Source organism: Nyctereutes procyonoides, unplaced genomic scaffold (genome assembly GCF_905146905.1).
Source record: "Nyctereutes procyonoides isolate TBG_1078 unplaced genomic scaffold, NYPRO_anot_genome, whole genome shotgun sequence".
In the NCBI taxonomy this organism is placed as follows: domain Eukaryota; kingdom Metazoa; phylum Chordata; class Mammalia; order Carnivora; family Canidae; genus Nyctereutes; species Nyctereutes procyonoides.
In genome coordinates, this window is record NW_026575021.1 from 16,359,806 (window position 1) to 16,370,789 (window position 10,984).

General features: G+C 59.7%; 1 protein-coding gene across 6 annotated transcripts in view; it reads right to left on the reverse strand.

Moving 5' to 3' along the window:
- LIMCH1 (LIM and calponin homology domains 1) overlaps nucleotides 1-10,114 on the reverse strand; it is a 293,512-nt gene extending 283,398 nt beyond the window's left edge. For all 6 annotated transcript variants that reach the window (XM_055340230.1, XM_055340206.1, XM_055340216.1 and 3 more), the window contains exon 1: nucleotides 9,969-10,114. In XM_055340230.1, coding sequence (XP_055196205.1) covers nucleotides 9,969-10,064 — 96 coding nt within the window. In that variant the 5' untranslated portion in view covers nucleotides 10,065-10,114. The remainder of the gene's footprint in view (nucleotides 1-9,968) is intronic.
- Nucleotides 10,115-10,984: the final 870 nt, after the last annotated feature.

Consider the following 10,984-nt stretch of genomic DNA (forward strand, 5'->3'; position numbering starts at 1 on the left):
AGCGCCTGCTGTCGGCCCAGGGCGTGATCCTGGGGTCCCAGGATCGAGTCCCATGTCGGGCTCCTGGCATGGAGCCTGCTTTTCCCTCCTCCTGTGTCTCTGCCTCTCTCTCTCTCTCTCTCTCTCTCTCTCTCTCTCTCTCTCTATCATAAATAAATAATCTTTGAAAAAATTAATTAATTAAAAAGAAAGAAATACAATCAAACAGTAAAAAAAAATTAAAGAAATCACCTATGTCTTCCCAATTGTATATTTTTCATAGTATAACACATACAGGGATGTTGGACAATTATTTATAGAATAAAAATACTGTATTTCACTGAAAAAAATAAAAAATTTTTTTTCAAAAATTCTTAAAAATAAGAAAAATTTTTTCAGAAATGCCTCAGGGCTTTTTGGGGGGGATATCCTGTAAGCAGACGTGCTCCGGTCTTTCTTTCATACTAAGAGGTGGGAATTACCGGACGCCTCAACAGGGAAGAGGGGCAGCTGGCGGCTTGGAGGGAGGAGGGAGAAGGGAGAGGGGAGGGTCCCAGGCGAGATCGCCGGGGGCACGTGTTTAAAGAACAGGGGGGCCGCCCAAGGCGATCCACCAGAGGGGAAGCTGGCCGCCCAAGTCACTCCTCCAACTGATAGCACCTGCCTGCAGCCAGTGGTGACATCACGGTCCCGGGGTCCATCCAATCAGCGGCTGTCTCCGGGCCACCCCCGGCAAACTGCTTTTTATAATCATTATGTCTTAAAAAAAAACCCAGCAACCTTGCTTCCTGTCAGTCTGTTTTCTGTGCCATGAGGTGGCCTGTGCACTGGGCCCGGGCTCCCGGGAACCCCGGGCACGGGGAGCACACGAGCAGGAGCGGCCACGTGACGCAGACCAGGCCAGGCCCGGGGTCCCGGGATCGAGTCCCGCGTCAGGCCCCACGGAAGCCTGTGTCTCCGCCTCTCTCTGGCCTCCCGGGAATAAATACATAAAATCTTCAACGAAGCAACAGGAAGGTGCAGGCCGGGCCGCAAGAGCTCCGGGGCTTCCCAGAGGAGGCCGTCTGACCGGGCACACGCTCGGCCCACTGACCTACGGCGACGCTTCGGACAGAGGGGGACACTCGGCGCCAGGGGCGCATGGACAGGACGGACTGACGGGCTGGGAGGAATCGGGGAGTCAGCTTCGGAGGCCGACGTATCTGAGCTCGGTCTGGCAAGGATCTTCCCCCTGGGAAGTGGAGAAAGGACACCCCCGGGCTCCCCTTTCCTTGGACGAACAGAACCTGGCGTATGGCCTGAGGACCCCAAAGCCTCCCCACGACCAGCGGTGGCCGTGTCACTGAACATCTGGGCGATGACTGTGAGTGGAAGTGTCGGGAGGACTTTTCTAGAAGGATGTGCTCTTCATTGCCTAGTCCTCCGTCCTTCTCTCTGGACAGATGACTTGATGATGAGTGTGCAGCAGCCGCGTGGAACCACGAGACGCCGGGGGCGGGGGGGTGTCCAGGTGTTAAACCAGCCCCGCACCTGCAGACTTGGGGACTTGTGCTCAAAAAGCACCTTCTCGTAGACGAGCCTGGGGCAGGTTCCCCGACGAGAGGACACGCGCTCGCCATCCAGGGGCCCGGGCCAAGGCGCTCGGCTCGCTCACGGGGCGCCGGCAGCCTTCTCCAGGCCTCTCCCCTCCGCGGGGCAGGTCCCTCCCAGGAGGGCAGGTGGGCCAGGTCCTGAGAGGCGCGGGGAGCGCCCAGCCAATGGGCCACCCGAACACTCGGCATGTCAGACACCCCCCACCCCGCCTTCAGGGCACCTGGGGGTCCTGCACCCGGCTCTGCCCCCTTTCCTTAGCGCGTCACCGCAGCCCAAGCACACGTTGCACATGCATCACTTCACGCCCCACCTGCCCAACCCGTCAAGGGTCGTGCGTGAACCCGACGCTCCCCAGGCCCTCGTCTGCCTCAAGGACCCCTTCCCTCCAGCCCCGTCTCCTGTCCTCGCGCCGCGTGTCCCGAGTCATGCTTGTGCCCCAGCTCGAGCCGCCAGCGCGTGAGGCACCGTGCGCCCCACGTGGACGGGAGCCAGGCTTAGGCCTCGCCGGCCAACGCCCTGCTCGCCACGGCAGCTCCAGCAGCTACTTTCCAGGAAACGAGGTTTAAAATTTGTTTAAAATACTTTCACGCATTGATGTTTACTTTCACCATATGCTTATTTTTAGCGTCTGCACTGGAGGGAACTTACAGATGACTGATAGCCTGGTGCCCCAAATAATTATTTTCATATTTTAAACAGTCTGGCCGAGCCTACCGTAGCCTTACCCTTCACTTTCCCACTAGAAGAAGATAATTGTGTGAATAGCATTCTTTGCAAATGTTTATCCGGGGGAGGAAAAGAGAGCTGTGTGCTCAGCGCAATAAATAAGACTTCGACCTCTCGGTAAGAAAAATAAGGCTAAAAAAAAAAATTAAAAAAAAAAACAGAAAAATAAGGCTGAGGATTTTTTTTATGACAGCCTTGGGTCAAGGAAGTAAAAACGCCACAAGGCCTTGCCCTTGACATTTACTTAAGAGAAACAAGTGCAGGTCTCTCCTTGTCTCTCCTTACACGGCCTCCTGATGGCTATTTAGGGATGCATGGGCGGGGTGCGGCTGGACGGTCCTCGCCGGGCCCGGTGGCCACGCCGGTCATGGGCAGGACGCGGGCAGTGAAGCATGGAGCTTCCTCAGCGTGACCCGCATTCGGTCCCTGGGGTCCCGCCATGGGCGGAAGGACGCGGCCTCTGCCTGGAGTGTAAGGCCAGCGGGAAGACGTACCCACACTGGGTCCCGGCCCCGCGGTCCCCTCGCTGAAGACAACTCCCCAGGTTACAGCAGCCGCCCCACAGGGTCAGCGCCACGAGGACACGTCTCCCGAGGTCGTTCTCGGCACAGCCCAACTCCACGATGTCCTTCTTCCTCGGGACACCGACGGCACAGCCCCTCGCGTCCAGGCAGGTGTCTTTCCCATACCTTGTCAGTCTTTCTTCTTTTTTTTGTTTTTTAGAGGACTATTTTTTTTTCCTGTAGCATCCAGTAACCCTCCAATTTGGACTATTTTTATACTCACTTAAAAACAAAGTTATTTCATCCTTCCCTTTTCCTCATTGGACTGCACTGAAGTCAGCGTTTTCCCACCCAACCTTCCGCCCCAAAAAGATCATATCTGATACCTTTCTTTTGCTTCACATGTAAACACACACACACATCCTTAGGAACAAATGAGGGGAAATATTATAAAATTGTTTTGCACCTTGTTCTGAACCACAGAGGAGTAAACTGGGATTAAAAAGAAAAATTAGGGGCGGCCGGGTGGCTCAGTCAGTTAAGCGCCCCGGTTCTTGGCTCGGGGTCAAGTCATGATCTCGTGGTCGTCAGACGGAGCCCCACAGCAGGCTGTATGCCCAGCAGGGACTCTGTTCAGTCTCTCCCTCTCTCTCTCATAAATCAATCAATCGGGATCCCTGGGTGGCGCAGCAGTTTAGCGCCTGCCTTTGGCCCGGGGCGCGATCCTGGAGACTCGGGATCGAATCCCACGCCGGGCTCCCGGTGCATGGAGCCTGCTTCTCCCTCTGCCTGTGTCTCTGCCTCTCTCTCTCTCTCTCTGTCGCTCATGAATAAATAAAATCTTTAAAAAAATTTTTTTTAATTAAAAAAAATGAAAAAAGAAAAAATCTAGTTCTGGTAAGAGTAGTTTAAAGAGCAACCAGTTTTAACCGATTCAGTCCTCAACCATGAAAATGAAGGTCAGAAGGATTATGGTGAGACTGGAAGATGCACGCAGGATCCCCAGAGGTCACAGAGCTGCTTTGTTCCGGGCCTTCAGCTCCCGGGGATGGGACGGGGCTGCCAATCTCCTCTCCTGGAAGGACCTGCCTCCGGGCTGAGCCCAACAACACAACTGTTCGCAGGTGAGATCTTGGCCGGGCAGGAGCACTCCCAGGTGAGGGCGAGAGAGCGGTGGTCAAGGCTGCAGACACATGCGCTTCCACACGTGAGCCTGGAGAAAGGACATCCCTTCGTGCTCTATGGGAAAGAGACGAGCCATGGGGACCCACGGCTTCCAAAGTCTACAGACGGGCGGTGGGTGGAGGACTGGGAGGCCTCCGCGGCCAGAGAAACAGGAAGCTCAGTCCTTACAGGAGTTTGTGACACCTGGTCCTGATGTGAGAGGCAACAGAAGGAATCAGATAACAAGGGCTGCAAAGTCAGACAGCCTGGATTTCAATCCCGACTCCAATCAGGACTCACTGACTAGCTGACTCTGGATGGGGTTCCCCGTTCCCGAAAGCTCCGATTTCCTCAACTATAGATTTTGGGTCTCTAACAATGCATATGTTCAGAAAAGTTAAATGGTGGCTTAGGGCACCCAGGTGGCTCAGTGGTTGGGTGTCTGCCTTGGGCTCAGGGCGTGACCCCGGGGTCCTGGGATCGAGTCCTGCCTTGGGCTCCCCACAGGGAGCCTGCTTCTCCCTCTGCCTGGGTCTCTGCCTTTGTCTGTGTCTCTCAGGAATAAATAAATAAAATAAGAAAGAAAGAGAGGAAGGAAGGAAGGAAGGAAGGAAGGAAGGAAGGAAGGAAGGAAGGAAGGAAGGAAGGAAGGGAGGGAGGGAGGGAGGGAGGGAGGGAGGGAGGGAGGGAGGGAGGAAGGAAGGAAGGAAGGAAGGAAGGAAGGAAGGGTGCTTTAATTAAGTCCTACTTCCGCCAATTACTTGAAGGTTTGGGCAAGATACTTGATCTCAGGGCCTCAATTTTCTCGCCTGTAAATGGGGGTAACAGTAGTACTCACTTAGAAGGGATTCACGGAGACGTAGACGCCGCAGCCCGGTGCCCAGCACATAGTAGGCACTCGGCAGACACCAGCTTTTATCCTCGTGGGCATCAGCTTCGCACCACCGTCACCCTGGTACCCTAACTGCAACATCCTTCAATTGCAGAAGGGTCCAGAGCAAAGAGGGAAGCGGCCAGGCCAAGTGGCAGGCGCTGCCTGGCCCCACCGAGCACGGACTGCCACCCATGGGATCATAGCCAGATGTCCCCATCACGGCTCCATCACGGCTCCATTGTCACCCACCGGCGGAGCGGGGAGGCCAAGAGACCCAGTGGCTGGGAACACATGTCCCGCCCTACCCCCCCTTGGTGGCCAGAGTTCAATCTTGCATGTGGAGCTCGCCCGGGCCCGGATGCAAACTTGGTTTCCAGGGAGATGCCAGGGCAAGAAGCGCCAGCCCCACCTCCTATTCCAATCGCCTTTCCCCAAATGTGTGGGACCCCACTGTTCCCCTACCACGTGACGGCATTGTGCCCGAGCCGCTGGTCTACAAATGGGCCCGATTATTCCCGCGTCCTTGGGAGAAAGATGCTGCCCGCCTTAATTTACATATGTATTCAGACCCTCCTCCTCTCCTGACCTAGCAGAAGAGGTTTCCTGGGTCTTCCTCAGCTCCCGGGCCCCACAGGCACCTGCCAAGCCACAGCTCCCACTGCAGCAGCAAGAAGACTCATCACGTCCCCACGGAGGTGGGGAACTTGAATCAGCAGAGAACTCGGGCACGTGTTCGCTCGTCACTACACCGCGAACGTCACGTGTTACCGGCTGCTAAACGCAAGGTTCTCTCAAAGGCTACGCCTGAGGGCTCCCCGCGGCCAAACAATACACCCCTCTCAGCCTGGGGGGCTCAGGGACCCTGGTGCCTTTCACCTTCAACGTCAGGTCCCAGTGGAGTCGGAGAACGATTCTACATGGGGGGGGGGGGGGAATGACCCAAAGCGATGATCGGATCCCTCCCGGGCTCATGCACTGGGTCACAGATCAGATCGCAATCAGCACCGGCCCCACGGGCAGGCTGTGACGAGAGCTACGGGAGCCCAGACACTCCTGAGCCGCGTTAATTCGCAGCCCCTCCCCAAAGGCCTGGCAACCTGTTCCAAATCACAACTGAAACCAAGCTGAAGGGACATCTGTCTCTCCAGAAAGGGTTTGGCACCGCAGAGCAGAGCTACAGATTAGAACCGATAAATACTGCTGTGGGCAGAGAGGCAAAGGCCGGGCGGGGCCGGCGGGGGGGGGGCGGTGGTTACCAAGAAAATGAGGATCCTCAAGAGAAAAAGAAAAAAAAGAAAGGAAGGAAGGAAGGGAAATAGAGGGCAGGGGTTCTTTTTTTCCTACCAGGAGCAGATGCAACTTGAGCCAACAAGACCCTGCAACCGGGGAGGGGACTATTCACACTCAGTCCCTCTTTATACAATGACTGGGTCGTGCGCACGAGGACAGGCACTGAGCCTCTGCTTGGAGTTGCAGGACGAGCCTCGGCCTTAAGCACAGATACTAGACACGAGGTGAGGGATCTATTTTCTAAGCCTCCCTGGACCACCGGGATCATTTCAGGAGTAGATAGGACTGGTTGTGCTCAGATCCCCTAAATCGCTCTGAATGCGAGGTGTCGGAGCATCTACTTAACTTCTAGGCGGGTATCGGGAGCCCGTCGGGTAAGAGAATGGAATGAGGCCGGTGTGTAAATCGAGTTGTATTTCTTTATAGTAAGAAACTTAGGGTCCTGAAGATTTTCTTCCAAAACAGCAGTAGGAAAGACAGCAACGACGGCGGTCACAGGGGTGTTGGTGATGATGGTAGTGACGGTGGGAAGAAACAGCCAAAGAACCCATTAAGGGTCCTACCACCAACCGTCCCACTGGCACTCTCCCACCCGCTTAGAATATGTTAAGTTCTTTAACTCTCACAGCAGTCCCAGGGGTGGGTACGCTGTTCCTACAAGGCGCCCCCGTTTCACGGACGCTTTCGACGACATCTTTGGGATTTTTGCTGCTGTTAAGCACTCAAGCCGGCTTTCAAAGAAAATGATTCAGAACCAAAAGGAGAGGAAACGCAGCGTGACCCAGGGTACACAGCTAGCGGGCCACGGCCCCGGGATCCAGATCCAGATCCAGGCTGCCCAGATCCAGAGTCGGACCTCCCTGTCCTAACTGCTCCTTTGTTGAGGAAGGTCCTTCTAGAAAAGGAGTGTGGAAGGAAGTCAGGCCCCCGCCTGCTGGTGGCCACAATCAATACATGCAGCCTTGGGAGCCCTGGGTGGCTCAGTGGTTGAGCGTCTGCCTTTGGCTCAGGGAGTGATCCCCAAGTTATGGGATCGAGTCCCACGTCCGGGTCCCTGCAGGGAGCCTGCTTCTCCCTAGGCCTGTGCCTCTGCCTCTCTCTGTGTCTATCATGAATAAATAAATAAAATCTTAAAAAAAAAAAAAAAGACATGCAGCCTGCTTCTGCAGCCGTAAGGGGAAAAAAGGCACCGTGTTATGGGGTTGACCCCAATTCCGGCTCTCCCCTCTGCCAGCTGAGGTGGAAGCAGCAGTTCCCAGGCCACCGCTTCCTGCCAGTCACGCCGCCCGCCCAGAGCCAAGGCCGAGAAATTCCTCACTAACGAGTGAGCTCGGGGAGCTTTTCCCTTGAGCCTCTATTAAGAATGAGTCTCTTCTCGCCAACCCATGACTCAAGGAAGACCAAGGGCTGCGGGGAAAGACAAGCTGCAAAGTTTGTTTATTAACCTGCTGCACCCAAGGGAACATTTTTCTGAAAGGGTGAAATTCCTGACTACTCAAAGGGAGGGGGAGGATGTGGGGGGCCTGGAGGGGAGGGGAGCGTGTGGGAAACTTAATCACCGACCCAACAAAAGTGGAAAACAAAGCCCTTCCAATGAGGATGTTGCCGAAGACAATGGGGCCCCTAAAGGAGATGCAATTGTCTCGAGATAACAATCCACGGAGGCTTTCGGCTCCTCAGAGTACCACGTTATCGCCCCAGGAGCCCAGGAATCTTTGTTCGCCGGCCAGTGCGCCCAGAACCATCTGTTACGGCTCCGGGATCCCCGCTCCGCAGACGCGGCATTTACATCTCAAGAGGAACGTCCGGGAAGGAAGAGGGGAGGTCGCTATCTGTCCCTGGAGCAAATACCTTTCTACAGCCCGGGAGGGGAAGGTCTCCTTTCCCAGAAACCGAACTCCGCAACTGAAAGGAGATAGGCCGCTTCAATAATGCACGCGCCCAGTGGAGCCCAGCAGAGCCCAGGCCACCCGTCCGAGCCACGGCCCACGGCGGGCCCGCCAGCAACGCCGGGCGACCGCGGGGCCCAGCGGGGCTCGGCCTTCCGGGGGAAGCCCTTCTTCTGCTGGAAACCAGTGGAACCAGGACAAAAGCTGCTCTCCTGTGCCGCATCACCTCTGGCCTACCACGTGCCACTCCTCCAAAACAGACCGTGGTCCCCCCACCCCGGGCCGAAGGCCGCACCGCAGGCCCTGATCTAGGTGGGGCTGTAACCGTCCGGACATGAGGGCGACATGAGGGCGTTCGGGGACATGTGCACTGAAGACGTGTGCACTCTCCTGCGTGGAATTTATACGCCGACCGCCCGTCTTCTAGGTAGACTCTACCAATTACAATTTGTACAATTACGAGTTACGGTGCAGGATATTGAGGGTAAGTAAACCACTCGCCTTCAAGACCTGCAAGATTGCTCCGCTCTGCTACCCTCCCCTCACCACCCACCACGTCCAAAATCTCTCCTGAGGATATTTTTAATATTTTAAAACTTTAATATTTTAAAGGTCCAGAACACACACACACACACACACACACAAAATACAGCCCTCCAACTCCCAACTAAGCCAGTGACTACAAACGTGCCCTGTGTGTCCCATGAGCCCAAGGATTCAGCACAGACAGCACCTGTCACACCCCACGCCCTTCCAGCCGCATATTTAATTTAAAAGCCTGGGTCTTGGGGATCCCTGGGTGGCGCAGCGGTTTGGCGCTTGCCTTTGGCCCAGGGCGCGATCCTGGAGACCCGGGATCGAATCCCACGTCAGGCTCCCGGTGCATGGAACCTGCTTCTCCCTCTGCCTATGTCTCTGCCTCTCTCTCTCTCACTGTGTGACTATCATAAATAAATAAAAATTTAAAAAAAATAAAAAATAAAAAAAAAAAAATAAATAAAAGCCTGGGTCTTTCCCTCATCTCCTCATGTGCCAACGAAGTAGGAGACGTGTATGACTGTGGCTTTTGTCAACGGAGCCTCACGTTCAGTCTTGTCTCTTTGACCCTATTTTTAAATGCATGCTTCCAAGCTGTGCCTAAGGCTCATGCTTGAAGCAGGTGACCCTCCGGGGGGCAGGGCTCCTGCGGGGGCCTGAGAGCGGCAGGCGGGGTGCAGCCGCTGGCAGGGTCCCATCTGCACCCACCCCCCGGCTCTGGGGAGCTGCTGGGCTGCAGGCGTGTCACGGAGCGGCGGCCTGGGTCCTCGCAGGCTTGGCAGCCGCACCTCCCCCCCCCCACTGTCCGCGAGCAGGGCTGTCACCGAGCGGAGGGTCACATTCGCCTTGCCAGGCCTCCCGCAAGGCCGCCCAGGATCCCAGGGGGTCACCTTGCCCCTCGCGCCCTCCGAGGCCCGATCCCCGCGCACACGCCATCCGGGCGGCGCCGGGCCAGCGGGCTGCACCGACAGAGACGCCGAGCGTCGGCCCCGAGCTCCAGGGATTCCCGGCGCCACCCGGTCACCCGAGAAGCGCAGTGCGCGGCGGGGACGCCCGGGGCGCGCGGTGGGGCGGGCAGGTGGGTGCTGCGGGCTCCGGGCCCGGCCTCGCACCTGACCCGCAGGACCCGGCCCGGGGGCGCGGCGGGCAGGACGCGGGCAGGACCCCGAGTGCGCGGGGCGCGGGGAGGGAGGGAGGGAGGGAGGGAGGCGCCCTGCCCCCGCGCACCGCCCGGCTGCGGCGCCCCTCGCTCACGCCCGCCCGGAGGATGGCTCGGAGCCGCCGGCCAAGGAACCGGGGAGGGAGCGGGGGGCGCGGGGGGGAGCGGGGGGCTGACCTGCCGGGCGCGGTGCGTGTGCGCGAGTCGGGCCTCGGGCGCCCCTGCAAGGCCTCCCGCCAGCCGGGGGCACCTACCTCGATCCACTTCTGCGCCTCGCAGAAAGCGGGCTCGGGGGGCGGCTCCGGCTGCAGAGGCTGAAGGGCTTCCAGCCCCAGGGCGGGACAAGCCATTTGCGAAGCCCGCGTGCACTCGAGTGCTGGGCCGCCGGGATGAGCACGGCCGCCGCGCCGCCGCCGCCGCCGCCGCCGCCGCCGCCGCGCCGCCGCCGCCGCCGCCGCCGCGCCGCGCCGCCGCCGCCGCGCCGCGCAGGAGCGCGCCCCGCCCCCGCCTGCCCGCCCGCCCGCCCCGCGCCCCGCCTCGCCCCGCCCCGGCCCCGCCCCCAGCCCCGCCCCTCCTGCCCTCGCCCCGCCCGGCGCCGCAGCCTTGCCCCCGCCGCCAGGCCTCCGCGCCCCAGGCCTGTCCCAGGCGCCCCGCCCATGGCCCCGCCCTCTCCCGCCCCTGGCCCCGCCCCGGCCCCGCCCCCTCCTGCCCAGCCTCGCCCACCCGTCCCTGGCCCCGCCCCTGGCCCCGGCCCCGCCCCCTCTCGCCCAGGCCCCCAGGGCGCCGCCGCAGCTGTGCCCCCGCCGCCCGGCCTCCGCGCCCCAGGCCTGTCCCAGGCGCCCCGCCCTCGCCCCGCCCCTCCCGCCCGGCGCTCCGCCCCACCCCGGCCTCCGCGCCCCAGGCCCGTCCCAGGCGCCCCGCCCCGGCCCCGCCCCCAGCCCACCCCCTCCCGCCCCGGCCTCCGCCCACGCAGGCCTGTCCCAGGCGCCCCGCCCCGCCCGCCCTGGCCCCGCCCCTCGCCACGACCCACCCGCCTCGCCACGCCCCGGCCCCGCCCCCTCCGGCCCTCGCCCCGCCCGGCGCAGGCCCGGGACCCAGCCGCTGTGCCCGCCGCCCGGCCTCCGCGCCCCGCCCCCGGCCCCACCTCCTCCCGCCGCTCGGCCCCGGCTGGGGAGGCTGTCGGCTACCGACTAAAAATACCCGGACGGGGCTGTGTGTGGGGCCCCGCCCGCCGCCCCGCGCACCTGCCGCATCCCGTACCCCCCGCGGG